Genomic DNA, 23,512 nt, shown 5'->3' on the forward strand with positions numbered 1-23,512 from the left:
TGCATGCTACAGTTTTTTTTTTTTTAAATAGTGTCCGCTATCACTTCAGCTTTTGGTAAGTGCTGACATGTTGCAGCTCTTCCTCATTTAAATCAAATGAGTAAGTGAGTGTGAGCTCCAGCATGAAGCTTCGCTTCCTGAATGTGTCATGATCTGTTTCACTTGTATCAAGCCACAGCCAGCTACGCTGCTTGGAGTTAGAAGTGGCTGAAAGTTGAGTGCACTCTACAGCTGGGACTATTTTTTTAATATACGGCCAGGATGACATTACAGTTTAAAGATGCCTTTTGGGTGAGTCGTTGTCATGCTGCTAATTTTTCTTTACTTCTGGGTGCTTTGCATGTGCAGGAATAAAGTAGGCTACAGGTTTTATTGAACCGTGAAGCCAAACTTTCTGAAACTACATAATGTATCTGCACACTACTAAGCATGTACCAGAGATTTACTTAGTTTGTCATAGCCTCTCCATAGGTAGTTCACTCCTTTATCATTCAGCTTTTTTTTTCTCATTTGAAAACACACTGAATTGTTACAGTAAGTGATGACCAGTGGAAGCATTTTTATATCTAGATTGTGGTCATCATGTCCAGTTTATCTAGACTGAAGTGTCACACGATGTAAAGGATTCTTTCTCAGCTCAACCTTTTCATAATAAATAAATAAAAAAGTGGCTCAGCACAGTTGAGGGCTTCTTTTTTCATCGGGCGGATACAAGGTCATTTTAGAACATCTATGTGCCACCGTGCTAAATACACGAGCAAAACCACAAGAACTGGGTTGTCAGAAAGAGCAATCAACTTGTATAACTTAGAAGGTTAACTTTATACCGCAAAGTTATGTTCTTCCTTATTTCTATCTACCTTATCTCAGTGTTTTATATGAATGTAGCTTCTTTTTTTTTTTACATAAATAGAGATGTTTGGTACTCTACCCACACGGTTGCTTTCCATTCAGAACCTGCTGTGAAAGAGTATATAATAGTTTCCATTCAAATGCTGGTGAGATGCACAGTGTGTGTCTCCATGGCAAAAAAAAAAAACAGTCTCAAAATATCTAAGCAAACCTCACTGATAGTCATTCGGCTCCTCTCTAAAGGTGATCACTGATTTTTTAAACGTGGAGGAACAGGAACGTTTTCTTACAAATGAGCATGGTTTTGGATTCGTTTTTACTTTCATTCCAAAACTGAATATCGGTGTGTGATTTCTATTATGGCTGAGAACTTTGTTAGTGAGCATAGCTGGTGTTTTATCAACCCAGGGATCAGACTTCATCAGCAATGTTGGTTATGAGACGATTCTTCAGAGGCTTAATGATGGTCGGCGGACGTGCAAAGAATTGGAGGAACTCTTGAAAATGAGGTGGGCTCTATGATTTTGGCTAGATCTGTACATTTGAAAGTTATTGCATTAACATATGGCTGCATTTATTCCCAAATGTCAATGCAGAGCAACAGCAGAGGAGAAATATGGAAAAGAGCTTATCACCATTGCCCGCAAGGCCGGGGGCATGTATGAAATCTGGTAGGTATCAGGTAGAAATTGCTTATCACTATACTTACTGCATCTAAGCAATAATTCTCTGTAATAAGAAAAACTCGGCGCTTTTTTTTTTTTTTTTTAAATAAATGATCTTTGTTTTATTTTCACAGCACTTTGAGAGCATCGTTTGATGAAATGAAAACACGTAAGCAAAAGATATCACATTATTTTACCAAAGCCGTTGTTACCCGGTCCATCCTTCATGTTCTTAGCCCCATGTCTTGTCCCTTTTCAGAAATTGAAAACATCGGAAATTTGCACATTCAGTTGTCTGGGCTCCTAAAGGAGGAGGTGAAGAGAATGGAGACCTTTAGAGAGCGACAGAAAGAACAGCGGAAAAAGGTGCCCATTTGAATGCTCATCTTGTTTGCATAAGCAGGATATTTTTATTTATTTATTTTTTTGGTTGCTTCTCTGTGTGATTTCCTGGTAACAGCAATGACTTTTGTTCTCAATTCTTAGTATGAAGTCATCATGGAGAAGGTCCAGAAGACAAAAGTCTCTCTCTACAAGAAAACATTAGAGGTGAGCTCAGCTCTTGCTATCATGATGACAGACCACAGGTTTGTGGTAGTTATTGTTTTTACTTTCACAGACACATGATGGTTTGAGCTTGAGTGAGGACATTTATTATTCATTACATAAAAGGCTTTAAATAGAATGAACAATGTCATTGACGTTTCTCTGTAAGGCCTGTCGGGCCTTGGGCCTCACTGTAACCCTAAAGCATTGTTGTGCATGTTTTAAAAGGCAAATTGTTTAAAAAGTCAATACAGCATATAAAAAAGGGGGCAGATTTTGCACCCTTGTGTTACACTGTAGATAAACAAAGATGCCTGTTCTCTGCTGAGAGGAAGGAAGTGAGTGAACTATTTTGTTTCTCCGGGTGCACATGCTTGACATCTCTTTTTTTCTTTCTTTTTTTTGACTAAACCCCCTCCAACTGTCTCTTCCCTCCACCTCCCACTCCCTTTCCTGTCAAGGCCTCATAAAGCAAGGTTTTAATGAGCAGTGCATGGGTTTTGTAGTTTCACATGGTTTCGGTTTGATTTCTCTTCCAGTCCAAAAGATCCTATGAGCAGCGCTGCAAAGAGGCAGATGAGGCAGAGCTAACGGCTGAGAAGCTGGGCACCGCCCCCACAGCCACCCCCAAACAGATTGAAAAGGTAGGTTTGCTCTACTGTGTGATTATTTGACCAAACTGTTGTTTTTGTTCCAGTTCACCCGTTTCAGTCTGAGCAAAGTCATTTCCCCATCAGTAAATATGATTTTTACATTGCTAAATAAGCTTGAGTTGACTCTGTTTATAACCTTTTAATGAATAATCATTTCAACAGTAGAACTGCAGGAAACATTTTTTTCAGACTCACTGGTGCATGTGGATTAATAGTTTCAGGTTTTATTCTTGTCAGAGTTGTCAATGATTCCAAGCATTAGTATTGGCATCAAGCATCAAGCCAAGCTTGTATGTACACGTTTTTAAATTTAGGGCGAGCTTAGAAAAACTTCAGCAGAGGAACATAAAAGAAAAAAAAAGTTTTCTAGAGTTAAACTCTGAATCTACATCATTCCGAGCAAAGTAGTTTAAATATCTGACTGACTAACAATAAGAGTGTCTTACGCACTGGCATTTAGTCACTAACAATATCTATGATATTCCAATTGAAAGCATGAAAAAACTTTACACAGAGAAATACAAAAAACGGTGAAGATTTACTAAGAAATCAGGAACTGGGTACTTTTTGTAAAACTTTGGATCATTGAGTGTTAATGAGTTACTAGAGAACATATAATTTATTAACTGAGGATTAGCTGATTATGTCAAGTGTTAGAATGACTTCCTGAACAATTTATTGTTGCTTAAGTCCAAACTGGCTGCCTATTTGTCTAAAACTTGACACATTAGTTCCTCTTTCTGTGAAAAAAAAAAAGAACAGAAATAGACACTTTTAAGTTGTATTTTAAGTAAACTGATACATCTCACTATTTCATATTCTGTATAGTTTTTCATATTTATATCCTGTTCATATCCTGTACATAGCTTGTACTCACTACAGCCTGTACATACTTATAGTTATAAAATATTCACAACATGCTTCATACCGTGTACATTATAAAATACCATAAGAGACCCATTTCTGTAATATACTTACATATCTATATTATTGCTAATATATATTGTAATATATCTATATCACTAAAGCACTTCTGGATGGATGCAAACTGCATTTCGTTGCCCTGTACCTGTGCATGTGCAATGACAATAAAGTTGAATTCTATTCTATTCTAACAAGTTACTGTTATTACTATTACTATGTTAATACTGTTCCCCTATTGCTTCACGATTTTGATTAATAAGGTAATAATTTGGTGTCACTTATTGGCTGAGTCAGTGTTAATCAAAACCTAATTAGTTTTATGTTGATATCCATCCATCCATCCATCCATCCCATTCCATTTTTCCATTTTATTAAAACTGAATCCTCTTGTTTGATTTTATTGTTTGAGTAACTATAAGCTGTGGGTTTATATGTGCGTTTATATTAATTGTGGTATTATCATTATTATAATTTTTTGTGTCTCATATTTTTGCTCTTTTTTATTTATCAGATGAACAACAAATCCAAACAGTGGAGAGAGGCTGCAGAAGAGGCTGGTAAGGACAACTAATAAGCAAAATTAAGTAGGATGTTTGAAATGCAGGTAGGAAACTGACAAGACATGATATTTTTTTTTAGGTTGGTGCTCCTATGAACTTCGCTTTTACTTGAAGACACGATAAATAGCTCAAAGTGCAGCTATTTATTTTATATTCAGGATAAACTGAACATTAAAACTCAAAATGTTTACTTTGGTTTTTGCATTTTGCTCATTTTTCCTTTAGAGAAACAGTACACGACAAACATTGAACAGCTTGACAAGATCCGTCAAGAGTGGGAATCGACTCACACTGACACATGCGAGGTATGCTTTTAAAATGTGCATTTTCTCTCTCTTTCTCTCTCAAATTGAAACGGCACGCTATGGCTTAATATTTTTCTAGAATATACTGCTATTTGTATATTTATAGAATATACAAATAGCAGTATTTGAGGCCTGCTTTGCCTTTGAGCGAGTGTAATACTTCCCATTCACAGAGGATAGTGACACATAGTGAGTCACTAATGTGCCCAGAACATTTCCGGGCAATAAGACCTCTCTTTATGTGATAAGATCAACAAAGCTGAACTAACCATTCAACAACTTCACACAACCCTATAAGAACACTTGCAGATGTCAACTCATAACACATTTACATACAAATGAAAACCCATGCTCAAATATATCTAAAAAAATGTTTGTTTGTTTGTTTTTGGGGTGGCAGGGGCAAGGTACTAAAACCTGTACTTTGAGCTCACCGAAGGCTTAAGTTTCCACTTGTGCAGGAAGCTGCTAGTTGCAACACTTTATTTTTAAGACTATATAAATACAGTTTCTAGCCTCAACATAAGTGTCCACTCAAACTGCTCTTTTGTAGATATTTCAGCAGCAAGAAGAAGACCGCATCAGTGTTGTTAGAAATGCCTTGTGGGTGCATTGTAACCACTTATCAATGCAATGTGTGAAAGAAGATGAGGTGAGTGCAGCTGCTTTTCATTCACCTGAATTGGACTGAGAGGTAGCATGCTTACAATGTTTTCTGGACAAACTGTTCTTTCAGTGCTATGAAAATGTGAGGAAGTCGCTGGAAATGTGTGACATCGTCACAGACAACAACGGCTTTGTTGAGATGAAAAGCACTGGCTCAACCCCCCCAGGTAGGTATTCAACCTGCTGCCTTCCTGATTTGGATTTGAATATGTTCTAAGCTGAACATTTTAATATTATCTTTCAACTCTAAAGCATGCGACGGAATGCTTAGCAGAGGAAACAGGAAAGATGAATGGTGTACCAGGCTACTGGATCTGTAAAAACAGATTTTTCTTTCTTTCCACAGCTCCAGTTGAATATCAAAATTACTACGATAAGAATCCTACAGCTGAGAGAAACGGCGGAGTTGGATTTGTTGGAGTCATGAAGAGGTTAGATTGTCACCACATCAAGAGAATAATAAACATAGCTTGTACTTCTTGCTCAATATCTTTTGTGTATCCCTTACTGAATACTTTCCTCAATTTCTAGGTTTTCAAATCTTCTGCAGGGGAACTGTTCCAGTGGCTCGAAAGTAAACATCAACGAAGGAGTTCCCCAGTCTGCAGGTAAAGTACCATCGTGTTGGGATGACACTGCAATTTCTTACTGGAAGTAAACAAATGTGCAAGTCTTTTAATCTTGGTAACAAACGGTGTAGAACAGCTCTAAGTTCTTCTTTATACAAATGATTTCCAAGCTCGGGAATGAACACAAGGTTGTGCTTATGACGTTATAGTGGGAAATGTGGAAGCAGAGCAGCGAATCTGACACAGTACAAGTTTTGATTCCAAATTTTTTAAAAAAGTCCTTAATTAGAGCCTAACTGGTTCAGTTGGTGAAAGAGTACATCAGCTGATGTTATCTGGCTGTGGGGTCAGAACAAGGGAATGGTAATACTGCTGCACACCGCACCAAAAACTAAATGACCTGATCAGATGTGTACTTTGAGCTAAATATTGTGAGTGTGTGTGCTATACACAGTAGCGGGGTGGCTGTGGCTCGGGTGGCAGAGCAGATCAGCTACTGATCGGAAGGTTGGTGGTTCGATCCTTGGCTTCCCCAGTCTGCATGCCAAATATCCTTGGCATGCATACTAACCCCAAGTTGCCTTCCGATGCGTTCATCGGAGTATGAATGTAGTTTAGTTTGCACTTGAGTTTAGAAGTGAATGGGTGAATGAGGCATGTTGTATAGAGCGGTTTGATTACTCCGGCGGAGTAGAAAAGCAATACATAAGAATGAGTCCATTTAACATGTGATGTGTCTTTAGGAGAAACATCAGATGGAGTATATGCGTCCATTCCTGGATTCCAGGCGTCCCAAATGGGAAGTGATGAATACAAGGCGATATACGACTATGTGGCACAGGTCAGGTTCTGGGCACGGATTTTTAACTTCTACATAAGACATTTTCATGGCTCTAACATAGTAAAATAGGTTTTAGAGTAACATTATTTGCAAATCTTTGCATTTTAGTTCTAAGCATTTTGACTGATTTGAAAGATCACCCTTTGATTGTTTCTGTACCTGTTTAGGGAGAGGATGAACTCCCTCTATCTGTTGGAGATATTGTGATTGTCTTGGAACAAGGTGAAGATGGCTGGTGGACAGTGAAAAGAAATGGTATTTCTGGACTGGTTCCAGGCTCGTATCTTGCTAAAGAATGAGTCTAACAGCCGTATGTAGGACTGTGTAACTGCTACATTTCTGTGTACCTATTGTAAAGACTATGGAATAGAATAACCCCAGAGCTTCATCTTATCCGCCATTACCTTTCTGTTGTAAGTATCACTGAAGCACCTGTAGGATTTAGAATTTTGACACCCTGTTATGGAGAGAAATCAGTCTCAAAGGTGTCACAGATGTGCATCTACAAGCACAAACTAGGATGTATAAATGTGTGTATAAATTTTAAGAATGCACAAATGTGTGCTCTACACCCAAATACAAAGCCATTTGAACACATTTAAAAATATTTTATATTAGTTTATTATTCTTGAATAAATGGTGATCATGCATGCACAAATTTTAAAGCTTGACTTTACAGATCTGATCATTTACACTTTCAAAAAGCTTCCTCTGCTTACAGGTGTCAATTAAATGACCGTAATCTAATAAGGACAGATCATGTCAGGTGTGCAATTGGGGTATGAGATACTTCTCATTTCTTTCAGCAGTGCACAGATCCATAAATGCATGTTGTTTTTAAATGCTAGAATAAAAACTGGGACATTTGGGTTTTCTGCTTATTCCTATCCTAATTCAAATAAATCAGGTGTATTTTCTAAATGAAGAGAATAGCTTGTTAGCCCTCGACTAGAACACAAACCAATTACAGATGCTATACAGACTGATGCATAGCATATGCTAAAGTAGTAAAACCTACAAGCTAATATAGGCTAATAGTTAAACCTATAAAGTAGTTCACAAGTGAAACAAAATAAAACAGACAAGTCACAAAGACATCTGCTTTAAAAGCAAAAAAAGGGGGAAATAGAAGTAAAAAATTATTGTATTTCTTTGTGCAGATATCCTTTGTGCAGAGTCCCTGACCCAATATCTGCTACTGGTACTAAGAGTTCAAAGTTATAGCTGGAAGAAATGTTTGCAAAACGTGCAGGAAGCCAGCACACTGCGACATCTTAACACGCATAATTTAGAGGGTTGCTGGTAAAGGGCCCAGTGTGAACAATTTCAACAGCACCGCTTTCAACATCCTGTGAAAGCTGAAGATGCTGTGACAGAGCCTCAGCTAAAACTATTCTTGACCACATACAAAACAAGATAGCAAATATCCAGTAGTGTGTATTGCAGTCTCACCCCAGTGTACTTCAGTGGAACCTGTGAAGGGAGAAGTGACGTCACCCTATATTTTAAGTAAACACAAACAAAGAGTACAGTGGGGTTTTTTTGTTTTTTTTTACCTGCAGATTTTAAAAAATCCTTTCTAGGACAGTTTGTGTATGTTTTTAACAGACTTGAGGAATCAGAACCATGAAAGGGAAACTAACTGGAAAGACAGTTAGTAGTTGACAGTGGTACAACGCATCAAGCCTCCACAAAACATTATTCCCCAGTGTTCTGCATAAGCCACAGTGAAATCAAACTTTTTAATTAATCTTAGACTCGTGCATGACTGTTAATGAACTATTTTAAACCACCTTGCACATGGGGTCAACAATGACAGCCATATTTTACTCAGCTTAGTCAAATACCCACACATCTAGCTGATTTCTCTCCATTTTAAAACGGGAGTGTACCGGTTAGTTAAGAGCCTCAAAAGTAAAGCGAAAGACACTAAAGATGAAAGATTTTAGGACTAATAAACTAAACACATAATCCTAAAATTGATTGAATGTGAGCAATAGTGCAATTTATTTTCAACAAATTCAGCTGTTCAGGAATAACAGTCTATACTTGACTGCTTATTTGTTAATTACACTTATAGATATGTCTTATTAGTGTCATATTTATTTAAAGTGCATGTGTTTTTGTAAGTTTATTATGAATAGTTTATTCATAATAAACTATGACATACTATTATTAAAGTTCTCACTTCAAATACTTAAGCCTAATGAAAACATAAAATCAAAATGGCTTGTGAATAAAAAATTAATGCTAGGAGCTAATTGACATCTGCAGATGCCAAAATGCTGACAGTTCACGATCACTCATTAGGCTTACATTAATGTTAGTTTAGACGAATAACCGTGACCATTTATTAATCTTCATAGGCTGCTGAGTAGTATCTGTAATAGATAATCGTATGTGTTCTAGATGAGAGGTGATGATTGTATTTTGTTTATTTAGAAAAAAAAAAAAAAGGTTATTTGAAGTCATGTAGGAAGCCCAGATGTCCCACTCGCACTCAAATGCAGCATGTGTTTGGGGCTGAAAGAGTGAAGTGCAAACATTATCAGATTTGTGATTTGTGGGTAAAGTGTTTTCTGTTTGGGTGTGAATTGGAGCACGAATTTGTAAATTTCTAAATTGCACACAAATCATTGTACATTAGATTTAAATTTTTAATTTATGCTTTTGAGGCTAAAAAGGGAAAGATTAAAAATGAGAACATCAGCAGGACAGTTCAGAGCAGTTTAGAGAAACTTAGGAGATGTAATGGATGTAGTGAAGGAGGAGACGCAGAGGGTGGTCACATCATACACATTTGTGAAACTTGTGAGACTCATTTCTCTTTACAGCTCCTAGTGGCAGCAATATAAAAGCCTGTGGAAGTAATGCATACTATACAAAATGTAAAAAAAGGCCTTTGTATATTTTCAATGTGCAGATAATTGTAGTCTGAACACAAGTGCATGTAACGCATTTATTTATATTTATTAAATTGAACTGAAAAGACAAACCTTCTATTGTTTTTTTTGTTTGTTTGTTTTTTAAAAAAACACCGTTAGCTTTATGATTGCAGTAAATACTATTACTGTGTTTTATTAGAACAGTCTATTCTTAGATTATGTGGCTAACAACTCTTTGCTCTCTGGTTTCTGATTACGCAGGAGTGGGCGTTGCTGCAAAGTTTTTCTCAGATAAATAAAGCAGAGATATTTACCAGAAATCATATGAGTCTAAAATCGTAATTTCTTTTGACACCAGTGTCTTCTGACCTTTTGACTCTTTGATAGCAACAAGAACAAACACAAACCGGAAAACATTCGATTTAATTTTAAATATGCTGCAATTACATTCTGGAGTCTTGCCGCTGCTACATTTTAGCAAGTCATGTTCTAAAACTACCATTGGTAGACTGCAAACAGAAAGGGACAAAGTCAATGCATTACACTCCAAATACTAAAAGGACTGATTCAAAAGATAAAGCTCAAATAAGTAAAAGCCAGTGAAGTTACACAGTTTACACACAAAAACATGCAGTGACCTTTACTTCTACTGCAGTTTAAGTATTTCTTGACAGAATACTGCTGATGAAAAATAAAGTTTAAAACGTACGTGAGCTGCAGGAGTAGTTCTCATAGTAGAATAGTAGTAGCAGTAGTAATAGCAGTTGAAGTACAAGGTCAATTATATTCTTTCTTTCAAGTACATGACAGATTTAAAAAAAAAAAAAAAAAAATACAATGTGTTAGCCGTGTATATATAGTGCAAAAAATAAGAGGGAACTGCACTACACACATAAAAAAACTCTGAACATAACCAAACCGGGTTTCAGTTGGTATAAGCGGGGCCTTCCAACCACAATGCTTTCCACAGAGCAAATAATGCCAACGTTTCAATCTCAATGACCTTTATAATTTGGACAACAGCTTTTTGGAAAAAAAACAAAAACAAAAAAAAAAAACAAACAGGTAAAACACACAAGTTAACTTGGTTAGTGCGTTAAGGTTAGTGTGGTAATAGATTATTTCATCCTCTCACCTATAAATCCTTAATTAATGTTATGGTGAGAAATGCTTTCTCTTTATGCATAGGTGCCCCCTGTAACTAGCAGCTCGTAGGCAGGATCCCGGCTTCTCCGGCACAGCACGACACATGCACACAGCATCCCCAGCATCTAAAGGAAATGCAACACTCAGTTAAAAGTACTCACACATTATAAGGTGGGAAGTCCTGCAACGTATAGCAGCACGTATTATACCAGACTTTAAAATATGTGTTGTTTTCATCATGGAACACTGGCTCGCACTGTGGTCGTTGCCTTTGAATAGCTTGACACTTCTGCTTCTAACGCTTAGAAAAGGTATGCCAAAATCATTTTACATCATTTACCACATGCAGCCCACATTACAGAAAATGTATTAATTAAAAATTAGGGGCCGGATTTGACCTGGGCCTTACAATTGACACCTTTGACTTACAGCATGGTAAGTGCAAATACGTTTTTACCAGTGAGGAACTGGTTTCTTGGGAGTAGGTGGTGTGAAGCTGAAGCCTGTCACCTGCTACTCCATACTAAAAGTAATTTGAAATATAGATACCCAGTTCTGAGTAACCAGCTGTAATATTCAAAATGTTAATATATATTAATAAAATATTAATAAAATATTCATGGTATACCTAATAAGCAATCTTCTTCCTGAGTTAAATACCTGCATGGCAGCAAATGTCAGCGCAGTCCAGATGACATACATCATGATCTCCTGTAGTTTCTTCACAACAAGTGCTTCACAACCCTATAGAAGCATATAATATACATATTTAGATGAATATACAAGAAGAAGCTGTCACGTTAAAAATAAATAAATAAATAAATAAATAAATAAATGTGTATCCAGCATGACAACTTGTGAGGAGATAAGAGATTGTTTACTTCTTGGTAGAGAGCTTCAGGATGAGTAAGAGACCCCGTACAGGTTCCAATGTTAGATTTGCAGCAGCTGATGGGTACGCTGTTGTTTTTTGATTTTTCATACCAGCGTGTGTGCTGCCAGTCTGAGTAATTGTGAATCCCACAACACTGAAGCTAAAGATAAAGAATCAAAAGTAATGTCAATTTCTTGCAAATACACATAAAAAACAAAACAAAACACACCACACACAAAAGAGACAGACAGCTGATAAAGAGAATATGATTTTTATCCTCACCTGTCTCTGAACATAGTCAATGGCGCGGCTCTGGGCGTTGCTATTTGTGCCGTTGTACTCATCATAAACTTTCATAATAGAACTATTAACTTCATTTTCAACCTGGGAAGAGTTTTAAAAAAAAAAAAAAAGAAAAAAAAAAAAAGGTGAGAGCTAAGCGTTTGTTGACACATCTTCTTGAACAAATCAACTTTACACCAGAGTCACTTAATAGAATTTTCAGCGGTTGACTGGCTGGGTGTTATCAGAGAGATCTACTGTGCTAAAGGCTCAGAAAAAAACCAAACAAACATGTAGCAAGCTGTATTTGACTTCCTCACCTTTGCTCTGTAAATGTATCCAAGAACCACCACTGCCACTTCTGTCATGAAAACCAACAGGAGAATGACGACAAACTGTGGATTGAATTTCAAGATTAAAGACAAAGGGACAGTTGTCAAAAAGGTTATCTTTGGTCTGGTTTAAGTTACACTCACCCTACCTGTTAATTCATGCTTGGTGTTTTGCATTCAGGGCACTATATAATGCATCGTGAACTACACCTTTAATATTTAGCACACTCTTTAAACTGGTTTACTGACCGATGTAAGTCCACAGTAGCTCTCCCTCACTGTAGCGCAGCATCCAATTAGCCCAATGATGAATAGAAGGGCTCCAACTGCAATGATGATCACCGCTGGGATAAGAGTGTACACATCTTCAAAGAAGTGATCATAATCATCATATGTAATGAAGACATAGGCTCCAACATAGCAAAGGATACCAGCAGCGGCCTGTGGGTGACAAGAAAAAAAAAACATTACAATAAATAGTATCCATTCAGGTATTATGTTTCAATTTACTCAATTCAGAGTCAAGGGCCTATCTCAGCAGTCACTGGGTAAAAAGCTAACACAGAGAGACAAACAACCATTCACGCTTAACCTAACCCCCTTTAAACTGTATGAGAAAGAGACAGGCGAGAACATGCTAATTCTGCATATAAAGGCCCCAGCCTGGATTTGAACCTAACGCATTCTCGCTGTGAAGCAACCGTGCTGCAGCGATTAGCACAATAAGTGTATTGCCACCGTGGCAACAGACCTTTGCCATAGGGCCGTTTCACATGTGTCTTAGTGCACTAGGTATGAACTCTAATTCTTAAAAACAACATGCTAGGATCGGTTTTACATAACTACTGTACAGTTAATCAGCACTAACTGTCCTCATCCCCAGAGACTATCATGTACAATACAGTGGACCTTAACATTATACTCCAGTACATTTCAAAGAAACATGCTGAGAGTTAGATTTACTTTGTAGCCACGTCCAACAAATAAAATAAAAAGAAATAATGCATCTGCTTAAACTTCTGTTAAAGTTCTTAAGTTATGATAACACAGCAATATCTATGTCACACAAGTACACAAAAAGGTAGCTTCACTTCAGGAAGCAACATAGCAAACAGATCTTTTAATATAAAACGTAATGACACATGGTTCATTTAATATAAGCTCATAGCGGAAACCTAAATATCTCATCAGCAATAGTCACGTTTTTGGGCTGCCTCTTGAAGCTAGCCCGTCACTAGTGAGACAAAGGTCGCAGCAAGCTAAGCAGCTGGCGGCACACAAACACACAGCTAGCTACAGCCGGTTAAATGTGACGCACGTTTAAAACCGACATAAACCTCCAAACTTACCCAAAAAATCAGGTTTAGAAAGACCAACACCGTCTTCGACGATGTGATGCCACACTGCCCCATCGTCAACACGAGTTTTTAAAGCTGTTCGTTTCGGAAAAATAATGCAGGTTTCTAGTCAGACATCTCCCAGCTGGCCCCACCATTCACTCTCCATAACCTTAACAACACACCGTTGGACAGCTGCCTGCGACACAGCGCCCCCAACAGCAGAACTGCGACAACACACCCTGCACAAACACACAAGTTAACCACGCCCCCGAAATGGTGACTGGTGCCTTAAAGCTTACTGTCCGGTTTATCTGACCAGCCTTTAAGCAATATTCTTTTCAAGCCAAGAAGCTATTATTGTGTTACAAATGATAAAAATGTAGCAAATGTTAAAAACCCGACATATCAATTTTATTTATATATAAAGCTGCTAGTTGCCATCTAGTGGTATGACATAAACTCACCGCCACTTTGTTAGGTACACTTCTACACCTGCTCGTTAATGCAAATATGAAATCAGCCTCTATTACATGATAGAGTAACTCTGAACGTGGCATGGTTGTGTAGAGGTGGATCTATACTGTTTTATCTGCCCTTTAAACTGAGTCAGTAATCAGATAGGCAGTCTTTTTTTTCAAACTTGCTGTGCCGACATAATTGTTTGAATCAACATGGATCAGATTTTTCTATCTGCATGTTTCCACAGGACAATGTGCATCCTAAAATGCATGCCCTGTACCGCATTTGCAGACACCTCATGGAAAATACGCCCACTGGCCAATTCATTAGGTACACCTGTTCAACAACTTATTCACGCAAATACTTAATCAACCAATCACATGGCAGCAACTCACACACCACCTGCGGAAGTTCAAACTGAGCATCAGCATGCGAAGAAAGGTGATTAAAGTGACAGGCTGCATGCTCCAGCTGCCTGCCACCTTGCTGCTAGAAAACCTGCATTTTGCCAATGAGGGACAGTACAGGATATTTGTATTTTATTCTGTTCAATTTTATTGTTTGTTGTTTTGGATTAGTCTGAGTATTTCTGTTAGTCTGATCTATTGGGATTTTCACACACAAACCTTTCTTGGGTTAATAGAAAACAGCCAGAAAAAGAGAAAATATGCAGTGATTGAATGAGCTGACAGGGATGCACCAGTAACTTAAACAACCACTTGTTACAACCAAAGTATGTAGAACAGGACCTGAATATGCAATACATCAGTGACAGAAGACCGCATAAGTGCCACCTTTGTCAGCTGACAAATCTGAAACAACAGTGTGATGCTATCAAGTAAACACGAGCCAAACTCTTTGAAGAGTGTTTTCAGTATCTTGTTAAATCTAGGCCACAAAGAATTACAAGTCTTGCCGCAAAAGGTGCTAAACACAGTACTAGTAAGGTGCATCTAATACAGTGACTGTTTAATTAAGGGTTGTCAAACTCATTTTAGTTCACAGGCCACAAACTACACATTGTAGTACAACTATTGCACAATAACATATAATCCTCTAAAAGTCTTCTTTATTAATGAGTAAAGAAGTGCAAATACATAAGTAGCATCTAATAAGCTAACCATTTCTGAAACAGTTAACATGTGAAAGTTTTGTACCTTTATAGATCCACTGTCGAGTGTTTTATCTTTATGATTCCTATCATTTGTCTACATTTAAAATGCTTTTATGTTCCCCATTCAATTTTATCTGCCTTGATCTCACCTTATCAATCACTAAATCCATTAATTTTATCTCAGGTCTTCCTCTCTCCTCCACTATCCCTCCTCTGCATATGTCCAAACCATCTCAGCCTTGCCTCTCTAAATTTGTCTCCACACTGCTCAACCTGAGCTGCCATCTTGGTTTCTTGTCTTTTTTGTCAATGCCACCATCTCCAAACCATACATCATAGCAGATTTTACAACCTTCACTTTCACTCTTGCTGCTATCTTCCATCACAAATCACCACTGACACCTGCCTGTGCTCTAATAAGCAGTTTTTCCACTTTAACAAAACCATCCAATGGGCCAAAATTGACCTTCTATCAGGCTGGCTGTTTCCTGAGGGCTCCATGCTTGACATTCCTGGTTTAATTCTCATCCTTGACTCTCATACTTAAAACATTTCAAGTGTGGAATTACTAGTCAGGTTATGTGATCTCAAAAACAGAGAAGGAACAATGTTTAAAATTTAAAAAGATAATTTCTTTCTAAAAAAAATAAAAAATAGAAGTATCTCTAATCAGGTCATTAAAATATCATGTACCTTTTGTTGTGGCTTTTACACAGAAATTTATTAAATTACAACCATTAGGAATACAGTATATCAGCAGAACATTGTTGTGAGCAAATACTGCAGTAGCTGATGTTTATCTGTTGTTACATCAATTTTTTTGCTTGCATGAAAGTTTAAAGATAAATAAAGATAAGTAAAGTTAAAAACAATGAAAACTTCTTTGTTTCCCTGGGAATAAAGTCAGAATAAATAACCACAAAAAGAACCAACTAAACACAGAGTAATAAAATGTCACTGGTCACATTACTTGACTCAGGATTACACAACTGCATTGCTAGATACATTCTTGTTGTAGTTTCAAACTAAGAGAAAATAAACATGCACTGAAAACACAAGGTTTCATATAAGGGAGAAACTGATAAGCCATGCCCAAAGCTCAAGATCACTTTCAAAGTTTAGAAACCACACATTTAGATTATGCACATAGTTCAAATGTTAACATTTTCATTGAATTGGCAACTGTCACTAAAGACACAGAAAACTATCAACACAGTACTGGCAGTAATTTTGCTCTATTTGTGTGCAAATATGTTTTACAGGCACATGATTTGAAAAAGAAGCACAATAACACACGTCTCACTGCTTGCAATAGTTTACTTCGTAGCTGAGGAGAAGCTAAAATCAGCATGTGTGCCAAATATTTTGTCCCAGTGACTGAAGTGCGGTGCAAAGTTTGTATTGGGTTTCTGATGGTGCACATCATGTTTGCTGGGCCCTCCGTAGATGCCAAATGGTATCAGACGAGATGTGGACCAGGGGAAATCATAGCCGCAGTGATCTTCTATAGAAACATACACATGCAACACCATGAAGGCCCATGTAGTGAACAGGTGACATCTCAGGATCACAGGATTCAGGGTGGTCCAGAAGCCCACTGTAACCAGCTCCCAGCCACCAAGACACTGAGTCGCAAGAGCAAAGGGAGACGAGTAATTGTGATGGATGGCGTGGAAGGTGACATACAGCCAGCGGATCCTGTGATGGAGCAGGTGCCAAATGAAGTACTGCAAGTCAAAAAGCAGGAGGTTGCCTATCGCCCCGGCGATCAGCTCCAGTAGGAACGGAGCCTGGTCTGGCAGGTCGGCGGGTGGCCTCCACGCCCACTGGGCCACAGATGCTGGAAGCACAAGAAACACATGGTTGTACAAGGTGACACCTGCACAGTGCAGCAATGCAGAGGCCGTTGGTCGACGGCTCGGCTGTATCTTGAATTGCTGAACCCACGGCCATTTATCCCCCATTATGTCACAAAGAAGGAAAGGGATGCAGAAGACAAAGTATGAAGAGACAGTCAGCACAATGGGGAAGAGCGGAGATCGCAAATAGTCTGTGTAGTTGAGCCTCAGGCTGTCCCACAGAGGCTGCAGCAAAGACTTTTCTCTTGACCAACTCATCCAAATATCTACACTGGTTTCTACAAGATCCATGATGAATTAAAAAAGAAAAAAAAAAACACAGTGAAGGTGTCTGAGGAATGAAGGTGCTTCAGCCAGAAACAGCAGCTTTGGCAAACACTTTTTCCATGTGTGTGTCGGCTTAGGCTTTTCTGTCTGTGTGGTATCAAGTGGCAGCCAGGTACAATAAATTATTTATACACCCTGTGCAACAGGTAACTTATAGCTCTCCACACAGGAACTGTTGACATATAGGTGATTATTCTGTCTTCTGTTTATGCTGCATCTCCTGTTTGGTTGGTGTATTTTTTCATTTTCACTTATATAAAATAAATACTGTGACGTCTTGCACAGGTCTAGCCATAAAAACAGATGAGTTAAAGAAGAGACATATAGGACAAAAGAGAATGGGAATTTTTTTTTTTAAATCTGAAAAACCATAGAAACAACTATCAGGTCTTTACAGGAAAATAAATATATTTAAAATTAAATACAAGGTCATACGTATTTAAAGCAGTTCATACTGTAGAAGGCAGAAGAGGAAGATAGCCTCACCACAAAGTCCATTTACTTATCAGATGCTTTCCTTCATAACAAAGGATGTTACCAGCGGATGATGTTTTCACTGTACAGCTGTTTTGGATTTCATTTTTAGCCACTCAGTTCAGGATTATCCATGCTAGCTTTGTTCTCCTGTGCTCAAAGGCTCCAGAACAGCTACTGACAATTTTTTTCAAGTTTATTTTTGTTTCCTTTGATTTTATTTAATTCGTTCTACCTAGAAATATTTTATTTACCGTCCCTGGCACCAGTTTTTATATGTGCATATTATTTTGGAGCCTATATGTATTATTCGAATACGTTTCGAGGAATAATAGTATTAAAAGCCTTTTTGTCGCATATTATGACGCATAACTCTTGCGCTGATGTTTTTACAGTCCACGGTTAAGACGTTTTATAGCATGTATCGCTGACCGTGCAGTCACCTGATATGTAGCAGCCTTAAACGGTTGTTTGAGGGGTTTTTTTTAAGACTGGTACTTGTCGTTATCACGCTTGACAAGCTTTTACGAGAAACTCCGTGCATAAACGAGGTAATTTCGTCTTTTTAATTAACTCCTTTATAAAGTAAACATTAGCATGCGTACAGTCGTACGTAAAGTTTAGCTAACTTTGCTAGCTAAATCGTGAGCGTTTGAGTTTTGTATTATCTTCGATGTTGACTAGCTTTTTACTGCTAAGTTAGTAATTATGACAGAGAAATACTGCCCATATGCTATTTATGATATGATATGATATCGCATTAACGGTGGGTGATTTCTAGTTATAGCTGTAAGTGGTGGAGATGGTCAAAAGACACCGGTCAGGTCAAGTGTAACTAATTTCAGCAAAAGCATTTAACTTCGTTGTCATTCTTACGCTCACAGAAAAAATAAATAGGTCAAGTTGACATAAAACTGGTTAAAGTCCATCCCCTGACGCAGTTTGCGATTTACAAATGGACTGCGCATGCTCAGAACTCACCATAGCGTATATGAGCACGTCTTTCATGGCTTGAAAGAGTTTATTTTATTTAAACGAAAGGGCACTGATACTGTAGAATTTGGCAGTGTTCCAATACAAAGTAAAAATAGGCCGGTATCACAAATACTGATACCCATGAAGCCAGCTTATGAAGGGGAGAAACGTGTGTGGATTAATGAAGTTAATGCATATGCTTAATTTGAATGCTTTTTAATGACAAATAAAGATGGGATTTTTGCTTTCCACTGTCAGTTAACACAACAAAACACATTTCACAGCGTTTTGAAACATTTTTTTTCTTTTGAGACCCGGAATGTAAACAAAGTTGCCCGGAAAGGACTTTGTGTCGACTTGTTTTGTTTTTAACGTGCTGTTTAAATAAAATAAAATAAAAAACCTTGAAAATTAACATAAAAGCGTTATTTTAGTCAGATATTTTCATATTTCATGTCTGAGATATTTCTTTCCGGTCAACTCAAGTAATTAACACGTTACAATAGGCCTGATATATTATTTGAATGTCAAAGTAACAATCATGATGACTATTCTCACTCGCATGACTGCAGGACAACAAATCACAGCATAGCAGGGACGAGGGTGCTTGAAAGGAGTGAGTGGTGTTTGCACAAACTATTGATATCAATCCACCCACCTGTAATTCACAGTACTGTATGATCTGTTTCTTGAATTTAATGAAGGCTTGTATTAGTAGAATAGGCCAAGCCTGTCTAAAACTTGTTTTTATTCATCCAGGTATTAATAGCAATGGTGAATAGTGAGGAAGAGAGGATGGAAGAAGGTGGTTTAGAGGGAGTAACTCCAGCACAGCAGCTGTGCCGCTTCTTTTCTCAAGGACGTCATTGCAACTTTGGGAAAAAGTGTAAATTTCTGCATGTAAGAGATGATGGCAAAGCTCATGGGAAGGAAACCGTCAGCACATCCTACCCAGCTGCATCAGTGAGCCACAGGCCATCACCTGTCCGCCGGCCATGCTGCTACTTCATCGCAGGACACTGCACCATGGAAGACAGATGTCGGTTCTGGCATCCACCACAGTTAGCCCTACTGGATGACCAGCCTGTTCCAGGCAATCAGACGAGAGCTGAACAGAGAATTCAACCAGTGCCTCACCCCAGCGTCCTTCAGGAGGTGAAGCTGAGTGACATGACAGAGGATATCGCCAAACAGCTACAAGACACAGAGATCGGTCAGCTGAAGAAGCGTTTTCCCAAAGATCAGCTGATTATTCAGGAACGTAGTGATGGGAAAGTTACTTATTACCGTGCAACTGTAGAGGCCACAGATCCAGACTGGGTAAACACTTCATTTGTTCTTCAAGAGCTTAGTGGGAAAACCCATATACACATCACTTCTCTTAATACAGTACAACTCTGTTTTAATTTGTAAGCAAGTTCTCTCCTTAATTGAGAGCAACACAGAAGACCAGTGATGTCACAGAGTAACAAATACTGAAGTTTGTTTCTATTCATAAGGCAATATGAAAGCTCACACAGTAAATTTTAATTCAGTTGGTAATTGGTGCAAGATAATTCAGGCCCAGTGTTAAACTGAAACACTAAGCTTGAATTGTTGTAATGCGAAAGAGTTAAAGATTTATTTATTTAAGCATGTATATAAATATTTACAGTTGTACTACTTTAAATTGTCTGTAAGCTACCAACTGCTGTAAGACCTAAAAGTCCAGTCTGATCATAATTTAGGCTACAATTCACAATTATTAATGAGCTAACTTTAATACTTTGGTAATATTATTAGGTTGAAAAAATGAACATAGCAGTTCATTGCAGTCTTACCTGGAAATTTATTCTGATGTTGCATTTTAACTTACAGCCTTTTGATCTGAAAGAAATTGACATCATGGTGAGCTTTCCAGACAATTACCCACAAGAGGTAAAGACCGCTGCTTCTTCTTAAACCACAGTTCCTCTAATATTCCACACTAAGAATGATTGTCATGGAAAGAACAGTTTGTCATCATTTTGATATTTATTTATTTTTCTTAGATTTTTACTTTGGATATACCCCTGGACCAGGATCTGCCTTCTGTAATGGCGAGGTAAACGCAGTTGTGGTTCATTTCTATGTGTTTATTGCATTGATAGCTGTTGCAGTCATCTCTACAAAATCTTTTGCTAAATAGGCATGTACAGCAAGCATCGTTGGAGTGGCTTCAAGCCAAGCATGCGACCAATCAGCTCATGGGAAAGGTAGAGCTGCTTTTCAGGCCTTTTCTTCGCTGGCTGGATCGCAGCTTGGAGAGGCTGTTTACTGAAGGAGCCCGGCAGGTGAGATTGAAGTCTAATCATTGTGTTTCAAGCTCAGTATATATATCAAAATGACCTGCAAGATCTCTTTCTCTCTTGCTCTTTTTTTTTTTTGCAGTTGAAAAAAGACATTGATTTAGAAAAAGCTGGACTGCAGTTTATACCCTATCAGGAGCTCCAGGTAACTGTGTCTGAAACATCTGAGCCTGCGTCTGATGCTGCTGCTGCAGACAGAGATGAGGATATTGAAATGACACAGGAGGAAGGGAAGTTGGTGCAGCAGGAGAATCTAGGTGGTGATGAAGGGACAGAGAAAGAGGAGACGAGTCATCTGGTGGAGAACATTAAGATCAGCGACCCTCGCCGAGGCACAGAGGTAAAGCTGCTGGGATTGATGCTGGGAGAGAACACCGCCACTGTAGTCGCCCCGCAAATTACTGTTTCTCTTCAGTGTAACAGGTAATGAAGATAAGAAAGCATCAGACACTGTTTTTTGTTTTGTTTTTTCAGAGTGAGAGCCCATCCACAGTTCTAACATTCTAACTCTGTTTACAGGTGTAAGGTGACTGCAGACCTGACACTCACTGGAAGGACCCCCTGCTCGGCTCAGTGTGAAAACTGTACCACAAGCATAAGTGCAGCATTCAGACCCTGCATGCTTCACCATTACAGTGATATCCTGGGTTACTTGGATCTCCAAAACACTACAGCTGTGGACCTAGTACTTCAGGAGTGTGAACTCACTGTGGGCTGCCTGAGGTGTTCCCAAGAGGGCCCAATGCAGGTGACGAAACATGTTATGCTTAACATACCAGAACAGCTGCGCTGTGAAATTTCATGCAACCGAAAACAAATGTTTTTTTCCATCAGAACCTTGCCTATGGACAAACAAAGGAGTTCAATTGTGAAAACTGCCACACCAAACTCAGCATCCTGGCTGAGAGCACTAAATTTCACTACATTCAGCCTCGCACCAATAAAACAGGTCAGAGCTCATCTACATATGACATCATTACAATATAAGGATATGTCAACAGTTTAAAAAACGAAAGCTACTCGATTAAGCATGAGCATTTATAGATACTGAAATAAACTTACGCCTCATCAGACCACAAGGGCTAAACTACTGTGTCTGTTTTGCTTTCTCATTTTGTGCAGGGTCAAGTGGTGTCAGTTACAAGACATTAAGAGATCCTGCTGTGCAAAAAGGGAAGCCACTGCCAGAAAAAGGAACATGCAAACATTTCAAACAAAGCCACCGCTGGCTAAGGTATTGTCCTCCCTCTGACCTTTCTCTTTCTTATGTGTCTGTACAAGAGGTTTAATAAATGCACGTGGGAGTCGGTGAAAGATTTGTACCCATTTTTTCAGGTTTCCCTGCTGTGGTCGGACCTACCCCTGCGATGTGTGCCATGATGAGAACCAGGACCACCCCATGGAACTCGCCACGCGCATGATTTGTGGTTTCTGTGCTAAAGAACAGGTGGACTATAGATTTGAAATTTCATTAAATCTTACTTGTCAGTCTGTACATTAGTGTAAACCTTACAGTCTGCTCATTGAAAGTCTAATATAAAGTCTAATAACCAAGGTAAAGTATCAGTGCATGTATAACAGGAAAGGCTCTGTTTGAGTTGCAAATTAATTATTTTTCATTAAAAATGTATTTGCTTACATCTGGGAATATAAATGCATGGTAGATTACGGCTCTAAATGATAACAAAATGTCATCCAAACTGTGTTTGCTCTTGCAGCCATATGGCAATGGAAAGCCATGCGTCAGCTGTGGAGGCATGATGACGAGAGGCACGTACACCAGCCACTGGGAGGGAGGACAGGGGTGTAGAAACAAAGTCAAAATGAGCAGGTACTTAATTACATTAAGGTTCATATCCTGGGAACTAATAATTAAAATTTTATGGGATTAGTTTTTCTTTTTTATTTCTTTCTTTCTTTCTTTCTTTTTTTTTTTTTAAAAAATCTCTGATTTTAAAAAATTAAGGTTTTATTCTCCTTTCTCTTCAGAAATGATCGACAGAAATATGGCAACTCCAACAAAACGGTTTCGAGGAAGGCAGCCGCTGAGAAGAAGTAGTTGGTGAAGAAGAGCCTCATTGCATTCTTTTATCACAAATCATTACGATACACAAATCATTATTTCAATGAAACTGTCCTTTTCCACAATAAATTCTGTGTTTGAGATCATTTGGTGTCAGAACCGTTAATATTATTACAATGTGGTATTTAAACTCTTAGATCAAATATGATTTCAGTTAGAGGACTTTGTGCTCCTTTAAGCCATAAGGTCAGTTTACAGAACATTAAATTACATTGAAGTGTCCTGGTATTTGCAATATTATATTAGTTAGTGCAGTATTAAATGTTCCTTAAGATTAGAATCTTATTTTCAGAGGTCATCTGGCAAAGAAAGGGCAGCATTAGCAGGATTGACCCAGTGACTTAAAGTGTATGGAGGTCAGTTGGTCTCATTACACAGATTAAACACTAAACTTAACCTAGTTAGTCTAATCTAGCTGACCCTGTTGATCCTCTTGTAACAGCAATCTACAGCC

General features: G+C 38.2%; 4 protein-coding genes across 6 annotated transcripts; 2 read left to right on the forward strand and 2 right to left on the reverse strand.

Annotated features, from left to right (window-relative positions):
- The first annotated feature begins 131 nt into the window (after positions 1-131).
- On the forward strand, positions 132-10,324 carry pstpip1a (proline-serine-threonine phosphatase interacting protein 1a). The gene is made up of 14 exons (XM_080861235.1): positions 132-1,361; positions 1,449-1,523; positions 1,652-1,686; positions 1,777-1,883; positions 2,004-2,066; positions 2,603-2,707; positions 4,152-4,197; positions 4,426-4,505; positions 5,059-5,157; positions 5,242-5,338; positions 5,518-5,602; positions 5,703-5,779; positions 6,484-6,581; positions 6,749-10,324. Exons 1-14 carry the CDS (start codon positions 1,357-1,359, stop codon positions 6,878-6,880), a joined length of 1,104 nt encoding a protein of 367 aa, XP_080717361.1. The 5' UTR covers positions 132-1,356; the 3' UTR covers positions 6,881-10,324.
- Positions 10,325-10,498: 174 nt separating this feature from the next.
- tspan3a (tetraspanin 3a) lies at positions 10,499-13,641 on the reverse strand. 2 transcript variants are annotated; one of them, XM_080861257.1, is made up of 7 exons: positions 13,450-13,641; positions 12,350-12,541; positions 12,089-12,163; positions 11,769-11,870; positions 11,494-11,646; positions 11,241-11,356; positions 10,499-10,737 (listed from the first exon to the last, which is right to left on the reverse strand). In XM_080861257.1, exons 1-7 carry the CDS (start codon positions 13,510-13,512, stop codon positions 10,668-10,670), a joined length of 771 nt encoding a protein of 256 aa, XP_080717383.1. In that variant the 5' UTR covers positions 13,513-13,641; the 3' UTR covers positions 10,499-10,667. The 2 variants fall into 2 exon arrangements, with proteins under 2 accessions (XP_080717383.1, XP_080717384.1); XM_080861258.1 differs by having other exon boundaries at positions 11,273-11,356; positions 13,450-13,640.
- Positions 13,642-15,818: 2,177 nt separating this feature from the next.
- ch25hl1.2 (cholesterol 25-hydroxylase like 1, tandem duplicate 2) lies at positions 15,819-17,163 on the reverse strand (the record flags this gene model as incomplete). The annotated part of the gene is made up of 1 exon (XM_080863180.1): positions 15,819-17,163. The coding sequence occupies one exon, from the start codon at positions 17,161-17,163 to the stop codon at positions 16,330-16,332; it is 834 nt and encodes a 277-aa protein (XP_080719306.1). The 3' UTR covers positions 15,819-16,329.
- An 898-nt stretch (positions 17,164-18,061) lies between these two features.
- On the forward strand, positions 18,062-23,144 carry LOC308388611 (uncharacterized protein). 2 transcript variants are annotated; one of them, XM_080869442.1, is made up of 13 exons: positions 18,062-18,224; positions 19,221-19,264; positions 19,408-19,968; positions 20,506-20,565; positions 20,679-20,731; positions 20,816-20,960; positions 21,058-21,398; positions 21,495-21,723; positions 21,810-21,924; positions 22,098-22,209; positions 22,311-22,422; positions 22,694-22,806; positions 22,965-23,144. In XM_080869442.1, exons 3-13 carry the CDS (start codon positions 19,420-19,422, stop codon positions 23,032-23,034), a joined length of 1,899 nt encoding a protein of 632 aa, XP_080725568.1. In that variant the 5' UTR covers positions 18,062-18,224; positions 19,221-19,264; positions 19,408-19,419; the 3' UTR covers positions 23,035-23,144. The 2 variants fall into 2 exon arrangements, with proteins under 2 accessions (XP_080725568.1, XP_080725567.1); XM_080869441.1 differs by lacking the exon at positions 19,221-19,264.
- The last annotated feature ends 368 nt before the right edge of the window (positions 23,145-23,512 follow it).

The sequence above is a fragment of the Rhamphochromis sp. 'chilingali' genome (genome assembly GCF_963969265.1).
Source record: "Rhamphochromis sp. 'chilingali' genome assembly, chromosome: 2".
NCBI classification, from domain to species: Eukaryota; Metazoa; Chordata; class Actinopteri; order Cichliformes; family Cichlidae; genus Rhamphochromis; species Rhamphochromis sp. 'chilingali'.